This window comes from Peromyscus leucopus, chromosome 3, assembly GCF_004664715.2.
Source record: "Peromyscus leucopus breed LL Stock chromosome 3, UCI_PerLeu_2.1, whole genome shotgun sequence".
Lineage (NCBI taxonomy): Eukaryota > Metazoa > Chordata > Mammalia > Rodentia > Cricetidae > Peromyscus > Peromyscus leucopus.
The window spans coordinates 127456902-127482566 of NC_051065.1; the positions used below are offsets into that span (position 1 = coordinate 127456902).

The 25665-nt window shown below is 43.8% G+C and overlaps 1 protein-coding gene across 2 annotated transcripts in view; it reads left to right on the top strand.

Annotated features, from left to right (window-relative positions):
* Window positions 1-25665, top strand: part of Itpr2 (inositol 1,4,5-trisphosphate receptor type 2) — a 423811-nt gene that overhangs the window by 291490 nt on the left and 106656 nt on the right. For both annotated transcript variants that reach the window (XM_028891637.2, XM_028891638.2), the window contains 4 exons: window positions 257-457; window positions 2900-3010; window positions 6980-7075; window positions 10204-10326. In XM_028891637.2, the coding sequence (XP_028747470.1) occupies window positions 257-457; window positions 2900-3010; window positions 6980-7075; window positions 10204-10326 (531 nt within the window). The remainder of the gene's footprint in view (window positions 1-256; window positions 458-2899; window positions 3011-6979; window positions 7076-10203; window positions 10327-25665) is intronic.

Sequence of the window (25665 nt, forward strand, 5' to 3'; positions counted from 1 at the left end):
TTATGTTTAGACGTAGTCACACCCCATTATGTTCCCTTAGCGCTCCTCTCTGTTGTTGGCCCCTCCCTCCCCCAAGTTGTCCCACTTTCTTGTAAAGACCAGTTGAATTCCATAGTGGCAGGGAATCTCATTGAGGAGCACACACACACACACACACACACACACACACACTCACACACAGCGCTGAACATCGCCGGCACCTTTTCCCTGTGTTCTGCTCTCAGTCCTTTAGCTGTGCTTTCTTTCATCCTTCCAGAACTTCTTGAGGAATCAGAACAATAAGACCAACCACAACCTGGTGTGCGAGACGCTCCAGTTCCTGGACTGCATCTGTGGGAGCACCACGGGCGGCCTGGGCCTCCTGGGGCTCTACATCAACGAGAAGAACGTAGCTTTGGTCAACCAGACCCTGGAGAGCTTGACCGAGTACTGCCAGGGCCCGTGCCATGAAAACCAGGTAACCATGACAGCAGAGCGTCATGTGACAGGATTCCAGACTCAGGAGCAGGGGGCCAGGCCAGGCAAGAGCCAGCCTCGTGTACCTGTGAAGCCTTTCTGCTCACCCTGCCAGGCATTGCTGCTTTTCTCACAGAACATGCAAAGGTGGACCTGTAGACAGCAAATGCTAGGCCATTTTAAATTTCACTATCAAAGAAGATTCCCATGAAAATAGTTAAGATAAACCAGTCACTGAAAGGAAGGCAAGGCCACACTTCTTCCCAGTGTTCAGATTTCTCTGTGGGGAATCTCCAGATGTGTGGCCTTAACTCCCTGGGGCTTTGGCTCCACCGCAGTGTGGGGGGAGTCTAATACCCGAGTTACACACTCAGTGAGCTAGTCTAATACCCGAGTTACACACTCAGTGAGCTAGTCTAATACCCATGTTACACACTCAGTGAACTAGTCTAGTACCCATGTTACACACTCAGTGAACTAGTCTAATACCCATGTTACACACTCAGTGAGCTAGTCTAATACCCGAGTTACACACTCAGTGAGCTAGTCTAATACCCGTGTTACACACTCAGTGAGCTAGTCTAATACCCGTGTTACACACTCAGTGAGCTAGTCTAATACCCGAGTTACACACTCAGTGAGCTAGTCTAATACCCGAGTTACACACTCAGTGAGCTAGTCTAATACCCGTGTTACACACTCAGTGTGCTTATGAAGTGGGTCTTGCTGTTGTCCTTTTACTGGTAAGTGGCTTCTGACCCAGAGGTCACCTGACCTCTTGATGTCTTAGTGTGCTGCCATCAGTGAGCTGCAGAAAAACAGGTGACTTTGTCAGCCTTTTGATGTTGGTGCACACACACGCACGTGTGAGAGACCCAACATTCATGTCTGTCTCCCGGAAAACCTTGCTCTGCTCTACAGATGTTATGGGAGAAGATGGGATGTGTAAGGAAGCGAGGGGGATGAGGTCATCTGACGTTTTGACAGTTGTTTAGCATCTGCGAAGCATCTTGGAGCTGCCAGCACAGGCAGGGTTGGTTCAGGGGTGGGGTCTCCATGTCAGTCATTTCTGGACATACACTTTAAAGATGTGATTGACACTAAGCATCAGTGGTTGGTGTAGAAAGGAAATGTGAAAAAGGTCAGCTTTCCTATTGCAGATTCTGTGACCGTCCTCATACATACTTTGCCTGTGTGCACATACACGTTTGAACACGAACATGATATACATTCTTCATATGATGTGGGTTCATATGATGGAAATATGTTGATCATATGAGGGTATCACTTCCTTCTCTGTAATGTGTTTATGACACTAAAAGAATTTTTCCTGTATTTTCAAGATTAGATGTTAGGTTCCTACAACAATGATAAAGACATCCTTGACTGCAGATTTAAAATCAATGCAAAATACACACATTCAGAGTTTGGCCTTGCTGATAAAACTCTCTCTATGGTAGGAAATATGCATATAATATATATCTCTTTCACTGCTTTTCCGTTTTGTGAAAAGGCTGTCAGAATGTTCTATTTTGTGGTAATAGAATGCAATTGGGTTTTGAAAGTACTTTACTGAAACCAAGTAAGTTCTCTGAGTAAAAACTTATAATAAAATAACATGCCCTACCCAGATAATTCCCCAGGCTCTGAAATGCATGGAAGGTCCATTTGGCAGATATTTCCATGAGCAGAAGTCTCAGGATATAATGTCAGTGATGGACAGGAAGACCTTTCCTCTGCACAGATGTCCTTGGGTGACCCAGGCCCAGCATCTTGTTGGCTGGATCTGTCCTTTCTTGGGTGACTCACCAGGGTGTCAGTTTTTTCAAGTCACTCCTGTGGCTTAGTTAGTAGTCCTCATGGCTTAGTAGTCCTCATAGCTTAGTACTCCTCATGGCTTAGTACTCCTCATGCTGTGTCCATAAAATGGAGTGAGAAATCCTCACACAGCAGACTTTCACCCTCAGAGCAGGCACATTGCTCTCTCAGGTGTTTTGTATTTTGCTCAATTACATCCCTCCACAAACACTCAAGTTCAAGAATCCTGTGAACTTTCCAATGACCCAGGACACACAGTTGCATTTGCTCTGAGTTTTGTGGAATTCACATACAATGTCCCTTTTTCTTGTTCTCCTAGATTTACTGTATCTTAAAATTTACAGTTCAAGAATCTCCTTTTGTATTGGTGACTGGAAGGGTTTTAACTTACCCAGTTGTCTTTGAAATTCTGTAATTCTTTGTGTCAAAGATAGGTATTTTTCACAATGTGTTAGTATTCTGTGCCCAGAGGCATTTACCAGTACCAGTCGATTAATAGATCCCCACCCCAAAAAACTAATTAAAATGTTCAACATTGTCTCTACCTGTATTTTAAAGTTTCAAGTCTTCTGTTCTAGTGTTATGTCAAAATAGCATGTCATTTTACAGATATCTCCTTTTCTAGACCTGTATCGCCACTCATGAATCTAATGGGATCGACATCATCATTGCCTTGATTCTGAATGACATCAACCCTCTTGGCAAATACAAAATGGACTTGGTGCTGCAGCTGAAGGTAGTGTGACCCTGGCACTTTCCATGTGCACCTCCCATTCAGAATAAATTCTAAGTCTTCTAGTGACTGTATAAAACACCATCACCTTCTCAACTCAGGAACTGACAAGAGAGAAAACCATTCTCACAAGGCACTCACTGAAGCAGGGAGAGCAGGATTTACCCACAGGTCACAGTCATTGTGAGGTTCTATGCTAGAGATGTTGAAGCAGCTCCTTACCTCCTCTCCTCTGTTTTAATTTCCTGTTTTTCATTATAGACAGAAGTGGAAGGTGTTGGATACCCACTGTGTCATGGGTTTTTAATCTGCCCTGGCTTGAGAATTCCATCTAGTGGTCACAATTAGATAGCATAAAGGAATGTTGCATTTTAGTTTAATGTCTTTCTTCCTTCTTACAGTGTTACATTAGAATCTAGCCACTTCCTAATCATAGTGTTCATTTTGAGCCTGGAGTACACTACCAGAAAATTCTACCTATTAAAACTTAGGAGCATAAGGGTACTCAAATATTTTTGTTCAAATGAAAATAGATAAATAAATAAAGAAACAACAACCTACATAAATCTTTTGTGCTAAGAAATTATATTCCAGTTAGATAAGTTACTTAAGGCCACATTGTTGTGTTAAGTGTTTACAATGGCTGAAAACAAATCCTACTGAGGAAATTGTTTAGTAAGTACAGCACTCATGTTTGGTCCCTAGAAACCACCTGGAAAAGCCCAGTGTGGTGGTATGCCCTTCTAATTCCAGTGCTGAAGAGGAGCATCTCTGGGAACCTCTGGCCAGCCAACATAGCCCCTAACCAGTGAACTGTGGGCCACTGAGGCACCCTATATTACAAAATAAGGCAGATGGTATACCTGAGAGACAACTGAGGTTGTCCTCTGGCCTCCATGGTCACAGGCACACATGCACAGCACATACAAAAAACAAAAAACCAACTCATCCCATAGTTCAACACACACTTTTTTTTTTTTTTGTAAACCCAGGTCTATCCAACTTGATAGAAAATCAAAATTAGGTTGAACTTTGTGCAGGTAAGTAAGCGGCCAAGGTACAGTGGGTTATATACAAATCCACTACTGTGAATAGTGTTTTGGGCTCTATTTGTGTTTTTACTGCTTTTCTCCATTCTGTGTGTAAGATCTAATATCCCCACCCACCCCCACCCACACTCCGGTCCATCTTCATGATGGAGACTGCCCTTCCTGGCTTTGTTTCTCAGGCTTTGCTTAGTGAGCACCTGGTGTGTGTGACAGGCACCCCACTGGAGGCCCTGAGAAGACTTTGCCATCCCCCTTAAATTCAACTTTAACTGTAAGTCATGGAGACATAGCATCCAGAGCCCTCCGCCTCTGCCTCTGAAGCTCTTCATTTGTCTACAGACTGTATTTTAAAATCTGGCTTGTCAATAGCATGTCTCTGTGGGAGAGATGTAGAATGACTCATCAACTTAAAACAGAATGTAGGCATACAGGTTATTTACAAATCCAGATCCAGGTTGGAAAAATTAAATAATGATGATATAATGAGCTAAAATACTAGTTATTCAAATTAAAGTACTTTAAAATGGATCATTTAAGTTTTATTTATTTCAGTAGCACGATTTATTTAAACATATGGCAGTGAGATACATCAGGATGCAACTGAAGCAACACATGTGTTTGTTTCTCTTGAAATACTGTAAATATGGTTTATACTTGAAGACTGAAATGAGTATACTTAAAATCTAAATATTTTGTATATATTATTGTCTGAGAAGAGAGCACCTGTATGTAAGGCAGAATGACATATGTTGGCAACTTTAGGAAAGCTCATGAGATGAGGCACTTTAAATAATAAACCATTTAGTGACATTGACTCTTGTATTTGATGACTTAATTATCCATAATTTTAGTAACATACATTCATTATAATATAACACTGTAAATATATACCATGTGATATAATATAATTTAAATGTAATATTATACAGAATACATTTTAAATATGCTTTATATTCCCATTTTATGTATGGCCTAATAAATTTCTCAGATGCCTATCTCATCCTTCACTTTGTATTTTTGTTTTTGTAATTTGTTAAGAGGTGGGATGTTTGTGTTTTGTTTAGGAAGAATCTAGCTTTCATTGAAAGGAAAGTCCTGTTACCAGAAATACTTGTGTTGGGTTTTTCAGTATATCCAGGCTCATGTACTTCCAAATTATTTCAGACTTCAGGATGTCATTTGCAAGATTTCTTTCTTTCTTTCTTTCTTTCTTTCTTTTTTTTTTTTTTTTTTTTTTTTTTTTTTTTTTTTTTTTTTTTTTTTTTTTTTTTTTTGGTTTTTCAAGACAGGATTTCTCTGTGTAGCTTTGCGCCTTTCCTGGAACTCACTTTGGAGACCAGGCTGGCCTCGAACTCACAGAGATCTGCCTGCCTCTGCCTCCCGAGTGCTGGGATTAAAGAAATTTGGTTAAAAGTACCACACTGCCAATGGCACTCAGAAACGGGCTTCATTTTAAAGCCCTTTTCTGTTGGCCCTGGAGAGAGTGACTCCTTTGAAAACACATGCCAAGATGCCACTCTGAATTCTGTGGGGTCTGTTCATGTGGCTCTAGGAATTATGATCTCCTCGAATCCCTAAGCTATATTTTTAACATCTATTGTTTGGAACCTAGATTATAAAAGTGGATTGTAGGATTTGAAAATACTTGTAAAATACAAACAGAAAATAAAAATAGAATCCCATTCCTACATTGAAATCCTTCATGGTGGCTGTGGCATTGGCATGACCTGTCATCACGTTTGTTACATTCAGAATCATTAAACGTCCTTTTCAAGGTAGCATTAGGCAGTTTTGGGAGCGTGGATAGAATATAGACCCAAATCTAACCAGAGTTAATTTATACAATCTTATCAATTAGTGCTTTGCCCACTGACACCAAACCCTTATTCAGCTTAATTATTTCATTCTAAAAACACGTGGACTCTGAGTCTCTTAGACATGTTTTTAAACTCCCCCCAACACACATACACACACACACACACACACACACACACACACACACACACACACACACACTCTCAGGAATCTGCACTGAGTAAGGCTTTATCTATATAAGGACAGAGGGCTTTGGTGATGACTCTCTGGTACCTATTTAGGATTGAAAATTGCTTTGTACTTTGATATCATAAGTAACAGTAATTGAAGTAGTATGTTTATAAAAAAAATTGGAACATCTGGTAACATACACTGCTTTCATTCTTTATTAAGAGAATAGTAGAATATGTTGATAAATGTGGTGAAGTGAGTGAGCTATCCACACATCGCCTTTATATTTCTAACTCAGGAATACAGAACTTCATATATTAATTTTCACTGATGATTCACAAATTTATGTAAAATTTCAATGTGCTACTAATATTACTACTTCATTTTTAAAATGGCTATACTAAATTCTTTAAATTATATGTATGCCATATCCATAAAATGTCACTGATTCCTGTTCCTCTGATTGTCTTGTTAATGTAATAATAGAAATCCAACTTAAAAAGCATTAGAAGAAAATATATTTCTGTTTTATGTAGTGTCTAGTCAGTCTTCCATTTAAAACACCTGTAATTTTAAACTATCCCCCATTGGAAGGGCAGTGGTATTGCACACCTTCAATCCCAGTACTCGGGAGGATCTCTGTGAGTTTGAGGCTAGCCTGGTCTACAGAGTGAGTTCTAGGACAGCCAAGGCTATACAGAAAAACCCTGTCTTGGAAAAACAAATCCTCTTAAATATCCCCCATCTTTCATGACTCGTTGCTTTTATTTTATATCAACAATGGAATAAATTTGCTATTTTCTGCTAGTAAAACAAAATAAATAAGTTTCAAGTTTCACCTGGTTGAGAAAACAGTGATCTCAATCAACACAAAGGCAGGGAATTGTTCATCTGTGAGGTGACTTTGCGTGTGTACTGACCCAGTCCTTGTCCCCAGAACAACGCCTCCAAGCTTTTGCTGGCCATTATGGAGAGCAGACATGACAGCGAGAACGCAGAGAGAATTCTCTTCAACATGAGACCCAAGGAACTGGTAAGAGCACTTGCCCAGGCTGTCTGTTAGGGTAGCATCTCCCGCTGCTCCAGCAGGGCTGGCCGGTCCACCATGGCCTGTACTGGGCAGGGTGGTGAAGGCCCGTGTGACTCAGGCCTGTGGATTCACTAGGTTTTATTTTGGAATTATTTTTCTGTTTTTATTTATGTGTGTGTGCCCATGTGTCTGTATGTCACATACGTTCTAGCGCCCTTGGAGGCCAGGAAAGAGTGTCAGATCCCCAGGAGCCAAAGTTACAGGCTCTTGCAAGTGCCTGGACAGGGGTACTGGGAACCGACCTGGGGTCCTCTGCAAGAGCAGGAAGCACATTTAACCCTGATTCATCACTCCAGCCTGATTTTGCTAGTTTTATGTAACATGAATGTTAAAAGGTCTTATTAATAATAATAAAAAAAACCCTAGTACCAGATATTGGGGTGAAAGCTGAAAGATCAGAGAAGCAGAGCAAGCCACAGCCACCACCTCCTACCTCACTAACTCCTCAGCCTGAAAGAGTCCCAGCCGAAAGAGCTTCTTCAGCTGAAAAGGCTTCTAGTTCCTGTCTTCTCATGTCTTACATACCTTTCTCCACCCTCCATTAAACCTCCATTAAAGGCATGTGTGCTTCCCAAGCAAAGGCATGAGATCTCAAGTGCTGGGATTAAAGGCGTGTGATTCCCAAGTACTAGAATTAAAGGTGTGTGCCACCACTGCCTGGCTCTGTTTCTCCCCTAGACTGAGCCAATCTCATGTAGTCCAGGGTGGCTTTGAGCTCACAGAGATCCAGATGGATCTCTGCCTCTGGAATGCTAAGATTAAAGGTATGTGCCACCACTGCCTGGCCTCTATGTTTAATCTAGTGGCTTGTTCTGTTCTCTGACCTTCAGACAAATTTTATTAGGGTACACAACATATCACCATAGTTATATCCACTTTAAGCACTTCTCTTAGCTAAATTTCCACACTCTAGTTAACTATATACAAATGTCTTTTGTCTCCCACCCCCCACAACCAAAAAAAAAAAAAAAAAGAATTATCTTGGCGTTAGTTTAATGATTTCTGGGTATAGTTGGCTGTTAATATTAGTGGGCTCAGTCCTATGGATTCACAATCTGTGGGTCGAAAGTATTCTTAAAAAGCACACTGTACCAACACCTACAGACTCATTTTTTTTCCTATCAATGCAATGATTCACATAATGTTTACATTACATTACACATTGTAAGCAACCTGGAGATGATTTTGAGTATACAGGAGGGTGTGTATAGGTGCACAGTTTACCTGCAGATTGCTCTAGTTTACAGCAGGACTTGAGTATCCACAGATCTTGGAATCCTCAGGAGGTACTGAAGTCAGTTCCCCAGGGACACCCAGGAATGACTGTGTATAAGGAAGGTCTCAGGAGCATGTTTACCACACCCCCAAGTTTTGTTTGTACTTTTCCAAAAACACAGATAAATTTTGTTTGTGTGTTTTGTGAATCGTTCTTGTGAATGAACTGTCACATAATGCCTGGCCTCAGAGAAAGAGGGAGACATGATCATTACTTCATGGGGTGCAAATTGAAAGCTCTATTCCTTTTCCCTTCTGGCACACAAACTATGATGTCATTGAGGCATGCTTTAAAAGTAATGGGTGCCAGATTCCCAGAGAGCATGCTCAACCATACTGCTCAGTGCTCCCATGACAAAGTCCTCCCACACCAGTGATGTTGCTGGTGCTGTCGGGAAGTCCTGTGGAGGCTGGTGCCACCGTCACTGTGAAGAATGGAGTCAAGAAGGGTAGATGGAGACAGAAAATGTGCGGTTTGGCATCACATTATTTAGTAAAAGCCTCGTCTCTACAGCAGGAGAGTAAGAAGTCTATGAACGCCTTGTCCTCTGGTTATGTGGGGTACTGGTTACTTGTTTGTTTGACAAAGCACCGTGCCCTCGCTTTGAAAAGAGGCTCCTTGTCACCAGCACCCTTCTGTCCTTTGCTCCCTTCTTCATGATCCGCCCTCAAACTGAGTGAGATGCCCGCCAGACCTGTCATAGGAACGGTGCACTGCTGACCCTGGGGGATGGTGCAACCCTGATGGTGCAGAGACGGTCGGTCTCCTTGTCCACTGGGGTTCTTCTGTGCCCAGTGCTGGGACCAGCACCCTGTCTCCAGCTCCCTCTTAAATACTCAACAAACAGTGGATGTTTCTCAGGATTCCAAATTCTCTTAAATCATGGCGAGTTCAGAGTACTAGTGTTCAAAGAAACAGAAGTGTTGAAGGTGAACAGAAACATTGTCACAATGTGATTCCATGTTCGTTGAAATAACTGTGGCTTTCAAGAATATTTTTAAAGTTATTTTCTGTTGGTATATATTGTTAGTTTTATAATGGCATTTTTGCACAAATAAGTTGTACTAGTTGGATTTCTCCTGATGTGACAAAACACTGACCAAAAGCCACTTGGGGAGGAAAGGGTTTATTTGGCTCACACTTCCAGGTCAGTCCATCATGAGGGAAGTCAGAGGACAGAGGACAGGACCCACAGAGGACAGCTGCTGGCTGGCTGTGCCCAGGGTCACATTCATTTTCCTCTTACACAGCCTAGGCCAGACCTGCTTAGGGATGTTACAGGCCACAGTGGGCCGGGCCCTCCACATCAATCTGCAGTCAAGAAAGCCCGCCCTCCACAGGCCAATCTGAGGGAGGCAGTCTCCCAATTGACACTCCCTCAGATGACTCTAGGCTGTGCCTAGTTGGCAGCGGAAGCTAAGAGATAAGCCATTACACTTCTTTCTCCGTAGTCCCCTCCACATTGTCCCTCCATCTGCCCCCTTTGTTGGCCCCTTCCTGACCTCAGATACCTGCAGCTTTCATTTCTTCCGTCACCCTGTGGCGCCCACTTCCCCCTTCTGCTCGCTCGCTCTCTCCTCACAGTCCCCTGTCTACCTTCACATCCTACAGATAGGCACACATTTGAATCTAGAGTCCGCGTAGGAGAGAGAATGCAGTATTTGTTTATTTAGAGCTTTCACATTGGGGGCTGCCATGAAGCTTCCCAGTTTGAAGTTATCGCTCACGAACAATTCGATGTGTTGCTGCCACCTCTCAGACCCTGTTCTCACATTTATTCATTATTTATTGCTAGGTGGATGTGATGAAGAATGCCTATAACCAAGGACTGGAATGTGACCACGGGGACGAGGAGGGAGGGGATGACGGTGTTTCTCCAAAGGACGTTGGACACAACATCTACATTCTGGCCCATCAGGTGCCACATTTTTATCTACATATATCTTGCTTACCCGGTCCTGTGTCTTATGTTGGTGGCTGATTATTATATTTTTACTGTCTGATGTTCTTATTTACTCAGTACCCGCCCTCCTTAGAGAAAACAGTAAGTCCTCAGAATGCCTGATTATGCAATTCAGGGTCCTCTAGAGAGCCACTGACAAGAAAAAGAGTCTTGGGAGAAAACTTCTGGGCCTGGAAGAAGTAGGCGCCTCACACCAGAGCCTCAGGAGAGGGAAGACAGGCTGCTGAGGAGGCAGGGTGTGAAGAAGTGGGTAGGGATATTCTACAGCTCAGCCAGGACTACTCCAGAGAGCTGCTGGCCTCCAGTCACAGATTGACAGGCTTTTAATAAAGGCCATTGGGTTTGCACCTCCAATGCTCCCACCGGACTTCCGCCATCTATAAGCTAAGTCTGAAATTTCTTCAGTGATATGTCCATTTCATTGCTTGTAAGTACCAATATTTGATAAGTATTGTTTGATAAGCTCAATTCCATGAACACAGTCAAATTTAAACTTACATAGCCTAATACAGATAGGTTTAAAATGTAAAACTTGAAATGTGCACATGCTGACTTGATTTTTGTTGCCAGTGGCCCCATTATTTTGAAAGGATAAAGTTCAGGCTTTGAAAATATCTCAAACTTCCCACCACTTCCTTCCATCCCTCGCCTCTCTGTCTGCTTCTCCATTCATCTTATCTGTTGATTAAATAAATATTGATCAATGGAAGGTCAGGTTCTGAGTAGATGTAGTTTTAAAGGTTGCTCTTTGGACATTTCCTGTGCCCTTCTACCTTCATACGACCAATACTGGATATAAACTTGAATAATGTTTTTTTGGTCTTCAAGGAAGGAATCCAATTGCAAAGGCTCCAACCCGGGGTTGCTGTGCTTTTGTGATGTAGTGGACACCTTGAGAGTTGCAGGATTCTCATAGTCTGTCAGTTCACAGGGTGAGGGTGGACGAGTTACAGCCGCAGAGACGGAAAGGCATTTTAGGCACTGAGGAACCAAAAGCCAAGTCAGAGACAAGTGAAGGAAGTGGAAAGACAGATTCAGGATGTGGGCAAGTCCAATTTTAGAGAAAGAAAAGTCAGGTGGCAGAAGTCGATTCAAGCTAGAAAAAAAAAAAAAAGAATGAGTAAGAATGAACTTGAATGTGAACAGAAAGAAATAATTCCCAGGCTGAGAAAATCTATGGCGTACCAGAGGAACACAGTGACACAGTGTGTGTCTGAGGTGAAGGGTTGCCTCAGAGGCTATGACACCTTGGGGCGGGGGGGGGGGGCAGAGAAGATCAGCACAGAGCAAGCAGCAGTGGTCCTTTCTAACAGGAACAGAGCCGCCTGCATATTCTTCTCTGGAAGCTGGTCTTTCCCTGTTGATGAAGGCTGTCCCCTCAGCACGGGTGAGCAGCTGCATGCATCCAGCCTGGCCCTGTACGTATCTCGTGGGACATGAACCCACCACAGTCAGGCTAAACGGGCTGAGAACCAACAGAATTGCAGGTGTTTGAGCCAGATCAACCGCCGTACCCTTGAAGTCTCAAGACACCAGCAAGAGAGTGGACAACCCGGACATCAAGATTTATGTCAGTTCGGTTCTGCTTTAGTGGATGAAGCCTAGAGTAGAGAACGCAGATACAAGAGCTGGTCTTAGGGTGAAGGAGGATACACAACTGAACAGAAGCGAAGGGGCAAATGGACAGCAGGAGAACCAAAGCCAGCGTCAAGGTCACTGACGTTGATGGATTCAGAGAACACATCTGTTCTTGGAGAGAACAGAAGCAGTCAGAGACGGAAGAGTAGAAATTCAAGCAGTCAAAGGGTGATCAGGGGCCAAAACAGCTGCAGAGAGGAAGTGGGGAAGCAACAGATGTGGAGATGGCTGGGGTCCTGTAGAGGGCTTGTAGAGGACTTCCTCCCGTAGTTTGCCCAGCAGTGAGGATATGCTGTATAGCTGTGAAAGGAAAGCCAGACTTCCGGAGGGAGAAGGCCCAGGCCGAGTAAGGGAGGAAGTGGGTTCTGAACTGCCCAACGCATTAGCCTTGTGATTTATCTGAGTCCAAACAGGTCCCTTTTAGAAATCAGAGAGGTTGTAGGAGCAGTTCTGATTCTGGGGTGTGTGTAACTGATGGTCCAGCCATCTGTTTCTTCCCTATAGTGACACAAGAAATTGTTCCCTTGTCAGCATGGGTCATTTCCTTAGGGAATTAATTATGCCACTAGTTTCCCTTGAGACAGACGTTGGCAATTTTCGCCCACATTGGGCTCTTTTGATTCTTCCATGTGTGGGTCCCATGGCTGGCTCTAGGCTGGGATGCTATTTGGTTTCTTGGCCAGCTGTGTTCCCTGTGAACCTACTGTGTAAACAGCTCCTGCATTGAGGCACACATGAAATGAGTAGAAGATGGCCAGCTGTTCCTCAGAAGGGAGCAATCTGAGGTGGGAGAGCACTCAGGCAGCTGATGACCTTGCAGATTCGAGTCTGCCTCTGCACAGCCCAGTCATCTGAGCACCAGGCTGCAGCTTCCTGCTCCCTCACTCTCGTCCTCTTTTCTGCAGACGGTTTATTTTGGTGCTCTCAGACTTTCGGTTTTTGTTGTTAATGCTTTTCATGGCAGGGACATGGTTCTGCTTTTCCACAATGACATCCCTCTGGGCCCTTCTTGTGGTCAGTGTTACAAGAAACAAATAATGCTTCTTGTAAGTGTCTTGTCTAATCTACATAAAACTATTAATACATCACCCAGGGAAATTCTTCAGCTTTGATTCTGCGGTGCTGTGCTGTGAGTTCCCTACCGCTCAGCAGCACAGCCTGGCTTCTGCCCTCCCTGACTCTAGGTCTCTTCTGTGCCCTGGTCTTGCTGCCTCATCATCTGTTTCCTCCCCATCCCTTCTCTGTTTCGGGTTTCGTTTGAAGCAGTTACCACCCTCCATCTGCTACATGTCTCACCCCTTCATAGGTGCTCATCATGTGTTAATCTCCATCACCTCTTAGCTCCATCAAGCAATTTGTTTGTCGTGGTCTGAGTCTCCTCATTTGACTCCTACCTGAAATAAGATGTGTACAGAGAGGGCAGGGCATCATGGCTCAATGCCTTTACAATCCCAGGACATAGGAGACTGAGGCAGGAGGACGGCTGTGAGTTCCGGGCCAGCCTAGGTGCCAGCATGAGACCCTGTCTCAAAACACAAAATAACAGAACAAAATAAAAGAAATAAAGGAAGAAATGTTAGATGCTTTGTGAGCAGGAAAATGCATTAACTAGAAAGTCAGTGGAAAGTCAGAATATTGGTCACTCTAATTAGTTACATGAAAATCTTCTAAAATGCAAACTTTAAATGTTTTCATAAGCATTTTCCTGAATCAATAAATGGCCTTTGAACATGTAATTTTAATGTCTGCATAATTAGGCATCACTTGAATGTTCTGTAATTTATTTAATCACTCCTCATTGTTAAGTGTTTAGGTTTCTAATATATTTGATATTATAAATTATGCTGTGATTAACACCCACACGCATTAATCTTTGTCTGCTGTGCTGATAGTTTTCCTAGGGTAAATTTCAAGAAGTTTAATTACTGGGCTGCAAGAACTACTTCATGGCTCTTGATACACATTGCAAAATTACTTTTCGCAGTGTCTGATGGCACTTACACTGTTGAACACTAAAGTCGGTGTCATTGGAAGAAAAGTCTTTGCTGACTGATGGGGTCTGGGACACAGCTCTCAGCCCACAGGCTTCTGTTCCCTATGTGGGTGTGTGAGGTGAAAATAGAGATCTCATGTGTAGTCACTTCCTTTGCAGAGGTTCCCAACCTTCCTAACGCTGCAACCCTTTACTACAGCTCCTCATGTTGTGATGACCCCAACCATAAAATCATCTTCGCTACTTCATAACTGTCATTTTTCTACAGTTATGAACTGTAATGTAAATATCTGTGTTTCTGATGATCTTAGGTGACCCCTGTGAAAGGGTCATTTGACTCCCAAAGGGGTCGTGACCCACAGGTTGAGAACTGCTGCTTTAAGGAGCTTCTAAAATGGACCATCTGTCTGTGCGTTCTTTGACCATTTGTGTTCCTCCTGTGAATTACTTGAAGGTGTATTTATCTTTTATCAGATCTCCTTTGTCTTATAGACTCTTAATTAAGGATCATAGCCACTCATCTATCATATTGATCATATCTATTTTCCAATTTATTGGCCTTTTGGTGCTTTAGTATCCTTTTTGTCTGTCACCTTAAATCTGTTAGACACTTCCCTGGGGTTTCTTTGAGCACATAATGAATTCAACATTTGCATTTAATCATGTAGTTCTTTACTGTCATCATACATGGATGATAAGATGTTTTTCTTGATCTTTAATTTTTAAAAATAAGGTCTCACTACATATCTCTGGCTGGTTTGGGGCTTGTCTTCCTGCCTAAGGTTTCCAATTGCTTGGATCACGTGTGTGAGCCAGCATCCTGAGCTGAGATGGTAGGTTCTAGTTCTAACTCATCTCAGAAGGCCCATTCTGAGTTTTGGTCTAGAGTTTGTGGTAGCTCTGTACAGGAATGTAGAGAGTGGAAGCTTCTGGAGAAGAGATCAAGGCCAGAATCCTGACCAGCCTGAGGCTCACATGTGTGTGAATGAACTGGTTCAGGGCAGGTGTGGGGGTAGGGGGTGGTCTGACACTCCTCTCTGGAGCAAGAAGCTGGTGTGCACCTCTGCCAGCTCAACAGTTGGGGTCCCAGGCCTGATAGTCTACTCCTTCCAGCACTTCAAAACAAGCCTGAATTTGTAATTTTTTTTTTAAATTGTGAAATATAATCTTTAAAAGTTGGCAACTCATTTTAAAAAATGTAAAGGCATGGAGCAGGCCAACAAGCTGAAAGCAGCCAGGAGCCATAGCTCATCACAGGTAGAACCTAGGACCCACACTCCTCATTCTGAGTTGTGTAGCTGGAGTGAAGCTGTCTGGCTGCCAGGCACCTTGACACCCTCTCACAGTGCAGTAGTGATGACAGGTCAGTTTGGGGCAATTCGTCCTTTGACTGGGAACAGTAGAGGAGAGACAAACGTGTGAAAATTAGCAGACCATGGTATCAGCCATGTACTGGTAGGGGATAGGGTGTGATAAAGCTGGGCGTGAGACTGCTGGAGACGGGCCATCTGGAGGGCTTTCTCTGAGGATTTGAAACTGAAGCTCGATCTGAGGAAGAAAAATGAAAGCACATGGAATGGAGGGGGAGCCTCACAAGGTGCAGTTCAGTGGCTTCTGAATGGCATGAGCTCAGTGTGTCTACGGGGAGAAAATAAGATCCATAGAGCTGGTCTACCTCCCAGCTACTACCACTTGAACATTGGTCCCATTCAGTTCATTTCGGGTTCATTTATCACAAGGCAGTGGTTATTGATCTCCTCCTAAGTCAGGCATCATGCTAGTTGCTGAGATATAAATCAAGAAATTCCCAAGGAAGTGAATTCTGGAAGGAGAGGGAGATAGAGAAACTGCCATGATTAAAGATACTGTGTTGAAATGGAAAAAGCACAAACATTTTGCACTTGGGAGTCAGGAACGAGGGAAGAGGATGGTTGAGGCAGAGAGATCTGTTTCTGTGAGAAGACAGCATAGATTCTAGAGAGCGATATTGCTCTCAGGCCTCTGCATAGGAATCTCCATCATGTCCACTTAGGCCTTTATGTGACAGAGGCTACAGTAACTGGAAGTCAAGTGGACATCACTGTAATGTGATAACCAGTCATAGGCACTTAAATGTCAAGCACATGGGTGAAGGGCTGAAGAGTGAAGAAGTGACTAGGAAGTGATATTGCTCTCAGGCTGGGGAGTTGAAGGTTTATGTATAATAATTAAAATCCAAATACAGATATTTTTTCTATTATCATTGTTATTGTGGTCAAGATTAGTAATAATACCTGTCGTCAGAGTATAATATTAACATCCTTTAATGTTGAGGAGACACATTTTCTCTTTTCTTTCCTATTCCCACACCAAGTGTGGTGCCTTGCAGCAGTGGACACCCACAGAGAATTCTGAGGAATAACTCATTGCAGCCGGCATGTGTGTCGAGGGTATTTTTTATGTAATGTAAGTGCTAAGAACGATCACTGGTGCTTGGCATTGGGCAGTCAGGGATCTTACTCACCTCTTACTGACGGCTTATTTTCATCTTATAGACCACTCTTTGACAGTCTCTTCACTTAGCTCAGTGTAGACGGGCTTTGCATCGTCTTCCCTCTTGCTGAGCACTTTTCTTATTTGTGCCAATGATATCACCTTTCTCTTGAGCCGATGGGATGTCATCTCCTGCAGTTGATTTACTACTTAAAACTGGCTTCTGCCTCCCCGCCATCCTGGATAAATTGTTTTAGCATTGTTGCATCTGTCATATTCACCCAAACCACATATTTACATTTGTGCTAGACCGTGCTTTGGTGTGAAGGGTTTTACACAGGTTTGTGGGTCTGAACGTTCTGTCTCCAGGTGATGGTATTGTTTGGGGATGTTGCGGAACCTGTGGAAAGTGAGGCCTCGCTAGAGGAAGTGGATCTTTTAGGGGGTGGACTTTGAGATTTTATAGCCTTCCCTACTTCCTGTCTTATCTGTTTCTTGATCCATCCAAATGTGAGAAAGCAGCCTCATGGTCCTGCTGCTGTGACTGCCAGCTGCTCCAGCCACCATGCCTGTCCCACCATGTGGACTGTACACTCAAACCATAAGCCAAAGTAAATCCTTTCTTCCTTCACTTGCTACCTGTCAAGTATTTCATTGGCCACAGCATTAAAACGGAGTAGTGTAGCAGGAATCTTAAAGAGTCTTTATTAATAAAATCAAACCTGAGCCAGGTATTGGGGTGAACTGGAAGATCAGAGAACCAGAACAAGCCACAGCTACCTCAGAGTAGCTAATAAATGCTATGCATACTACTTGTATTACTTCTAATTATTTTCTGCATATTAAATTGTTTACACATTTGATTGTTATTCCTATGCAATTTTATATGCACACTCAGTTGTTCATACATGTTTAATTGCTTATGCATATTCAGTTGTGCATATTCAATTGTTTCTGTACATTTAATTGTTTATGTGCATTGTCTTGGATATTTAATTAATAGGAAACTCACACATATGGGTACTCATGAGTTTTTTCTCTCTCTCTTTTAAAGAAAATTTCCAAAACAATAAAAGTAAGCTGGGCAGTGGTAGCACCCACCTTTAATACCAGCACTCGGGATGCAGAGGCAGGTGGATCTCTGTGAATTTGAGGTCAGCCTGGGCTACAGAGTGAGTTTCAGGAAAAGCGCAAAGCTACACAGAGAAACCCTGTCTCAAAAAAACAAAACAAAACAAAAAAAACCAATAAAAGTAAAATGAGAATAAAAAACTTGGATATGTTAGATTTAAATCCTTTTAATAAGCACCAAATACCATTCACTGAGCATCTAAGAGTCTGGGTCGCAGCTCATTTGTGTCACCTCTAAAATCATAGTTAGCAGCAGCAATAAAAATACACAAAGGGGGAAGTGGAATGAAATTGGGGTCTCATTTTGAGCTGAGTGGAAGGATTGTGAAGCGAAGTTCAGGAGAAGCAGGATGTTTGACTTACTGGCCACCTTTTGTTAGTCGCACGTTTCTTTATGTACATGGTTATCAGGGCACTCATCTGAGGTCCAGGAAAGCAGCAGCTGTGGCTGAGTGCCTGGCTCCTCTTCTCCCTCATATCCATGTTGACTTCAGCTACATCCACAGGATTCAAAGTCTATTGGGAGATGATGCATGTCTGTGACCTCAGCAATTGGGGTGGAGGAAACAGCCTGCTGGAGTTCATTGTCTAGCCAGTCCAGCTGAATTAATGAGCTCCAGATTCAGCAAGAGAACCTACTCAAAATATAATGTGGGGGAGCAGTGGAGTAAGACCCCTGATGAGAGTCTCTGGCTTCCACATGTGCACATACATGTGCACACATAGGTGCACATACCCATAGGCACATGTGCTTCTACCCCTCCATTCACAAAGTCTATTGGGGGTGCTGGAGATATCAGAATTGTATGTTGCTGTTCCCCTCCAGAAGGAAAATGCCAGTATTTGGTGGCATATTCCAGTCACTTGGATTGTCACTTGGCACTAACCAAGGCCAGTATCCTTTTCTTAACTCTGGGAAGGGGTGGGGGCAGGGCATGGTAGGAGTGGCTTTGATGCTTCATGCCCTGGGATACTTTGTTATGCTGGCATTTTCTAGATATCTGATAGTCTTCATTAAACACTTTGCCCTTAAAAATTCCATTTTGTTGCTGCAATTGCTTGAGCTGTATTCGTTTTAAGGGCTATGCATATAAATTATTCTAAATACCCTGAAATCAGAGCAAGTGTGTATATCACCGAGACTGCTTAAAGTGTTTCCCCAGAGACTGGAGCAGCTCACCTCTTCCCAGCCTCTGCCTTCTGATGCTAATGTGTAGTAATCAGCATGGCTTCATTTACTTTATTTGTAGAAGCAGAAAGATGGGTTTGTAATTGGATACATAACTTCCATCACTAATATCTTTGAAGGGTGTTAACTAACTTACAATTACTTCATCTCTATTATCATCACTTGTGGAAAGTGGAAAACACAGCTGGATTTGTCAACTCACAGAAGCACGAGGAGCCTGGTAATATGTCAGCAGCAATGTTGTGTAACAGCTTAGCTGCTGCTCCCCTCACTTGGTGTGTTTTCTCTGTCCTCTGCTGGGGCTCCACAGTTTTTCTCACTCCAACTTTCTCATTCATAAAAGCAGTGTAGGCACCTGTGAGCCCTGGGACCCATGTGAATACCAAAGCGTCTTTAGACACAGTGGCTCTTCTCATGGGCTGCCTTGCATTTTAAATGATGCACTGGTCTAACTAACCAGCTACTAGATATCTGTGTTTGTAGCCACCTCATCTACTTACAACAGGGATTTGAGGTTAAACGAGAAATGCCTGTGTGTAACTGTACTCTTTAAGTATGAACTCAGAAGCCTTGAAAGGGAAAATCATCTAAATGTTCTGAGAGTTGTGGCCAATACACTTTCCATTTGCCAGTCCTAGTGTGCAGTTACAGGTAACAAAGAGTTAAAAATAACATGCTGTAGTGTTCCTTAATAAGCATGGTTCACTGGTGTTTAAAGGAATTGAAATGAGAACATACAGTGTACCACCCCAGTGGACAGTGGTTTCCGAAAGACTGCTCCAGGCTGTACCTGATGCATCCCATCTGTTACCGTTTCTTTTTCCGTCCTCTGACACTCTCTAGTTGTAATCAAGAGTAAATAAACAGGCTGGGGAGATGGCTCTGCTGATAAAGTACTTGCTGAACAAGTGTGAGGAACCAAGTTCAGATCCCAGGACCCACTTCAAAAGCTGTGCAGTGCAGTGGTTTGAACAAGATGCCCCTCATATGTCTTGAGCATTTGAGTACTTGGTCCCTAGTTGGTGGCCATTGAGGGGGATTAGGAGACCCTTGGTCTTGCTGGAGAAAGTGTGTCACTGGGGATGGGGTTTGAGGTTTCATAAGACCATTTCAAGTTAGCTCTCTCTGAGTCTTGTTTGTGGTTCAAGATGTGAACTCTCAGCTTCTGCTCCAGCTGCCTGCCACTCCTCCCTGCACCCTGCCATTGTGAACCCTAACCCTCTGGAACTGTAAGCCCCAAATAAACCCTTCCTTCTCTAAGTTACCTTGGGCATCGTGTTTTATTGCAGCAATAGAAAACTGAAGAGTATGCTGAGCACTGAGGAGGCAGAAGCAGGAGGGTCCCCAGAGCCTGCTGGCTGGCTCATCTTGTAGAGCATTGAGCTCCAGGTTCAGTGGGAGAGCCTGTCTGCAAAAATGTGATGAAGTGCACTTGAGAAAGAGACCCGATGTTGACCCCTGGCCTCCACACACATGTACATATGCACAAATACATACATATACATGTCCCCCCACATACACAAAAAGTGAATACAATTAATCTCAAGGATTGTTTAGTACTGTGGCCGTTGTGACCATAAGATGTGTAAGATAAGACTGATCCATAGGCGGGCTTTGATAATGGAGGATATTTATACTGTGTGAACTTAATAAAACCTGTTAAAATTGTCCTAAGATTGTAAGAGTTGGGTATAGTGGCAATTTGGGGGATAGAGGCAGGAACACAGAGGTTCAAGGCCAGTTTCAGTTGCATGAGACCCATCAGGTAAAATCATATGATTGTCATATCAAGTTTCAAAAACTAAACTGGCTTTGATGGTCTGAGTGTGCAATAGCCCCTCTGTTCTCAGTGGTAAAGAGAAGTCCTCAGCAGGCAGACCCCCTGTTCCCCATGTGTGAGCTTACATTCTGGTGGGATGGCTCCCCTGCTTGAAGTCACATTGCTTATTGCACTCTGGGCCTATGTTCTTCCTCCTTTAGCCTCTTAAAGCTGAGGTTGTGGGTGTGGGTCGCTGTGGCTGGCTCAAGTGTGAGGTCTGATACTTGAATGTCACTGGTGACAAGGACTGTAATGGGTACAGTGGTACCTGGAGGTTTAAGTGTGTGATTATTATGGTCAACAAGTGCTCCAGATGACTGGGGAGGCCTTGGGATGGTGTGACTAGATCTAGGTGGTGGTTATGGACTGATGATGTTTAGTTGAGCAATAAAGAAAGAGCATTTTTATTACACTTACTTGTGTACAAGTGTGTACATGTGCACAAGCCATGGTACACATGGTGGTCATGAGAGGACAGTTTGCATGGGTGGATTCTCTCCTTCTACCAGGAATCAAACTCAGATCGTCAGGTTTGATGGCAAGCACCTTTACCCCCATGCCAGCTGTGGGTCTCAGAGGCAGATGTTTTTGTCATACAGAAAGCATATTCAGAATAAAGAATGATATTTACCATGTTATGTGTAAGGTCAGTTCCCTGGGGCCTTGTACAGGAGCAGAAACAGCACTGGGTAATGATGGAGAGACCATCTTACCAACTTGTGAAGGACTGTAGAGAGTGGAGAATCCAAGTGCAGAGAATACTTCCCTCAATGTGATGTGGCACCCATTTCACTCTCCCCAGAGGGCTCAGTTTTTACTCAGATGACATACAGTTAGTGAAACATTAATGATTTCATAAAATGCTAAACATAACAAAGAAAACTGGTGCAGATGTATGCTTTAGAAAATGTCCACCAACCCCAAAGCATCATCAGTTCAAGTCTTTTCATGGTTACTGTTATTTGTGTACTAGTTTATATCCTGGCATTATTTAACATCTACTTAAAGATAAGTCAATGATCAATGAGCCCAAGAGAACACTTAATTAGTCAACATAAAAGTGAAAGAAAAAAGTTGAATGTCAAAGCATCAAGTGACATTCTTTATGTATTTGTGTATGTGCGCATGACTGCATACAGCAGGATTCTGTATATGTGTTTGTGTGTGTGCATGGATCTGTGTAGCACAGTGTAAATGAAGATTATTTATAAGCACACAGCCAACTTTCCATCCTGAAGACTCACTGTGAACATGTGAGGGGGTGAGATGTCAGGGGAATCCAGATGGCATTCTTTCTGTTGGTAGATCCACTGGTAGGATTTTAAATGTCTGAAAACAGCCTTTTCTGGTATAATGGCCAAAAGAGTTGTATGGGTATGTGAGTCTTATTAATTATTGACGAGATTGCTCAGCTCTGGTCTTTCATGTCTGTTGATAAGTTTGAGTTTCAGAATTACTTAAAGAGGCACAGAAAAGTACCAGGCCATTACAACAAAATAGTACTAGATATTAAATGGTAAACTGTTAAAAAGGAAAGCAACCCTTAGATCAAAAAATCCCCCGTTCACGTCACACTCAAGAAACAGTCTGAAATTATCCAGTAGGGGAAAATTGTGGTAAGTCCCGATTAAGATTTTTATTATCAATGAAAGAGACTCCACTTTAGAGATATAAAATTGATTTTTTTCAAGGGACATTATCCGGTCAGCTGTCAGTAGCATGTGTGTGCATACACATGCATGTTTACGTGTTTGACAACTGTGTGAGGCCTGAACACCATGTGCTAGTTGGTGCCACTCTGTGGGGCCTCCGCAGCGCCAGCTAGTAAATATGGTAGGCTTGTGAGGCCATTGTGCCTGCTGCACATGCTGCGCTCTGTGATTCCAGTGCGGAAGCAGCCGTGGACAACAGGTAAACAGGCCAGTCTGGCAGGGTTTACCAACAACGCTTCATTTTATGAAGCAGGTGGTAGAACAGATTTTACCAGGAGGGTTGTTTGCCAAACGGTGCTGTAAATGCCTTTTATACTCTTCGTAGTTTCCCATGCCCCATATTTGAAGTAGCCTGCTCATAATGGGCTGGACCTGCACAATGACTCAACAGGAAAAGCTCTTGTCTCCACGCCTGATGACCTGAGTTCAGTCCCCAGACCCCACACGATGTTAGAGAGAACCGACTCCCACAGGTTGTCCTCTGACCTCCATGCTCCGTGACACATGTGTCCCACCCCATAATAAAGAAGTGAGCATTGGAAAAAGAGGGAAAACTGGACCATTTCTTTTTGCAATTCTTTCCATTCTTTTCATCTTTCAGTTTTTATTTTTGACTCAGGCTGTCATGTAACCTGAGCTGGTCAGAACTTGCTATGTAGCTAAAGGTGAACTTGAACCTCTCACCTTTTTGTCTTTATCTGTAGAGTATTGGCCTATAGCTGTGTGTCACTTTGCCTGGCTATATACATTTATAATTAAAACACGTATATGAGTGTGTGCATGTGAGTGTGTGCATGTGAGTGAGTGTGTGCATGTGAGTGAGTGTGTGCATGTGAGTGCCTGAGTATGGAGGCCGTGGAGACCAGAGGTAGCAGAGGGGTCCCTGGAGTGGTTACAGGTGGTTGTGAGTGCCCCTAGATGGGTGCTACAATGGAACTCAGGTCCTGTGTAAGATTGCTGTGTGCTCAAAACTGCTGAGCCATCTCTCCAGCTCATATTTATAATTTTTAAGCCACTTTGTTTCTTTTTTTGTTGGGGATTGAACCTAAGGTGTCAGGTGAGAGGCGAGTACCGTACCAGCCTTCTTTTTGTGTATGAGCCTCTAACACACACAAATAGAGGCATACACATTAAGTTTCTAATAGATAAGAAAGGAGGATGTTGGAAGTGAGCTTTCTATGACTGTGATGAAACATGACCATGAGCAACTTGTGGAGGAAAGGGTTTGTTTTGCTTACGCATCTGCGCCACAGTCTTACCACTGAGGGAAGTCGGGGTGGGAAGTCAAGGCAGGAGCTGAAGCAGAGGTCACGGAGGAACACTGCTTACTGGTTTGCTCTTCTTGGTCTGCTCAGCCTGCTTCCTTATACAATCCAGGACCACCTTCCCATGGGTGGCACCACCCACAGTGGACTGGGCCCTTCCCCAGCCATCACTAATTAAGAAAATGTACCACAGGCCAATTTGGTGGAGGCATTTCCCCAACTGAGGGTTCCAGTTTCCAAAATGACTCTCTCGTATCAACTTGACATAAAACTAGCCAGGACAAGGATCTTACAGTCCCATGGTTGTGTAATTTATATATTCTATGGACAGTGGGACTCTGAAAATAAGTGAGGAACCACTAACTATATAACGGGGCGGGCAGATGTATGTTACCCACTGGGTCCAGACGATGGCTGAGTCCACTCTGGATTGGAAATGGGACTGAATCAATCAGTGCAGAAGCGAGCAGGATCTAGAAGCCCAGGACAAACTGAGGATGTCTAGGGGGGCCTAGGCGGTTTCTTGCTCATGCCTCATGAACTTGGAAGTACTCCAGAGCAAACATGAGATACTCAGGTGGAGTCACCTCCGGTTCCGAGATTCTGTCTGCTGAGACTCGGGTTGGATGGTAGGGCCCCACGTCGCTTTTTTCCCATTTATCCAGGGTATTTTTTTATTCAACTTGTCCACAAACCACAGTTTTTTAAAACTCTTCTCTGAATTTCTGCCCATTTCGGCTTCCTTCTTTCAAAGGACCGTCGCCTGACCACACACAACTTCCTGCTCTTTCCTTCCTTTCTCCTGGAGCTTTCCTCCTCCCTGGTGTCACCCAACCTGACTGCTGCCTGTTTTCTCTGTCCCCACCTACCCCCTTTTCAGAAGGTGCAGAACTTGACCTCCATTTATTAAGATATTTATCTGCTAAAAAACCAAACAAAGAAGCAAAAAGTTCCCAGTTAAAGAAATGAAGGAAACACCCCCCCAACCCCACCCCCACGCCTCACTCCTTCCGCTCATCTGCTCCGTGGTCCCAGAAAGCAGTATAAGACTACAGCGTGGGAAGATGGGCAGAGGTCGCAGTGGGGTGGGTGGCATCAGCCTGGAGCACATGCCAGTCTTACTAAAGGTTTTAGTCTTCTTGGCCTTCCTGGCTTCTCCTCTGGGACCCGACATTTTCATTTCCTGTAGGCAGTGAGCCCTGTATGCTGAGGAGGAAGGGAAACTGACGTGTCCTGCAGTCCCCAGCCTCTTCCCACTGCTAGCTGATTTGCTAACTGGGGAAGCGAGGATGAGGCGGGGCTTGAACAGCTCCTAGGGGAAGGGCTGGCTATTGGCGTAGGACATGACGTGATCCTGGAGGTGGAAAAGCTGGGGCCCAGAATAGAGTGACGGCCTTGGTTCTAGCCCGTGGGCGTTTAGGAACTAATGGGACATTAGGATGAGGGAACAGCAGAAGCTGACTCCATACTTCCTTCTTGGGAAGAGAAGCCAGGCTTGCACATCAAGGTATACAGATACAGACATACGTGTAGATGGTATTGGAGATGGTGGGGCAGATGAGATTTCCTAGAAAAGCAACAGGAATGAAGGGAGTGAATCAAGAGTGAAAACCTGCAGTGATTTCAAATGCTGAGGGTGAGCTGGGGAGGGGGGGGGAAGGACCCCAGGGAAATGGCTGGAAATGAGAGGTCTGAGAGAATGGGATGCAGAATGGGAGGCTGGGAGGCTCAGCAAGAAGACTGGACAATTGGCCCTGAAGTGCCAGTGAGGAAGTGCACTCCTGGCTTTGGCGTGCAGCATTCCTGTGATGAGCATTCCTGTGATGAGCATCCCGTGTTGCAGGCTGGTTCCCAAACTGGACCATAATGAGCAGAGGAGCTGAGGGGTCACACCACAGAGGACACCAGACACTCAGAGGAACAGTGCTTTGAGGCAGTTCAGCCTTGGCATCCTCTGGTGAAACCTACCTTAAGCAGAAGGAAAGGGGAACTCTCATTTCTAACCCCTCCATCTCCACCCTGCCCCTCATATTTGGGGAGCATGGTGACTGGTGGGCTATGGCTCATCTTGTTTT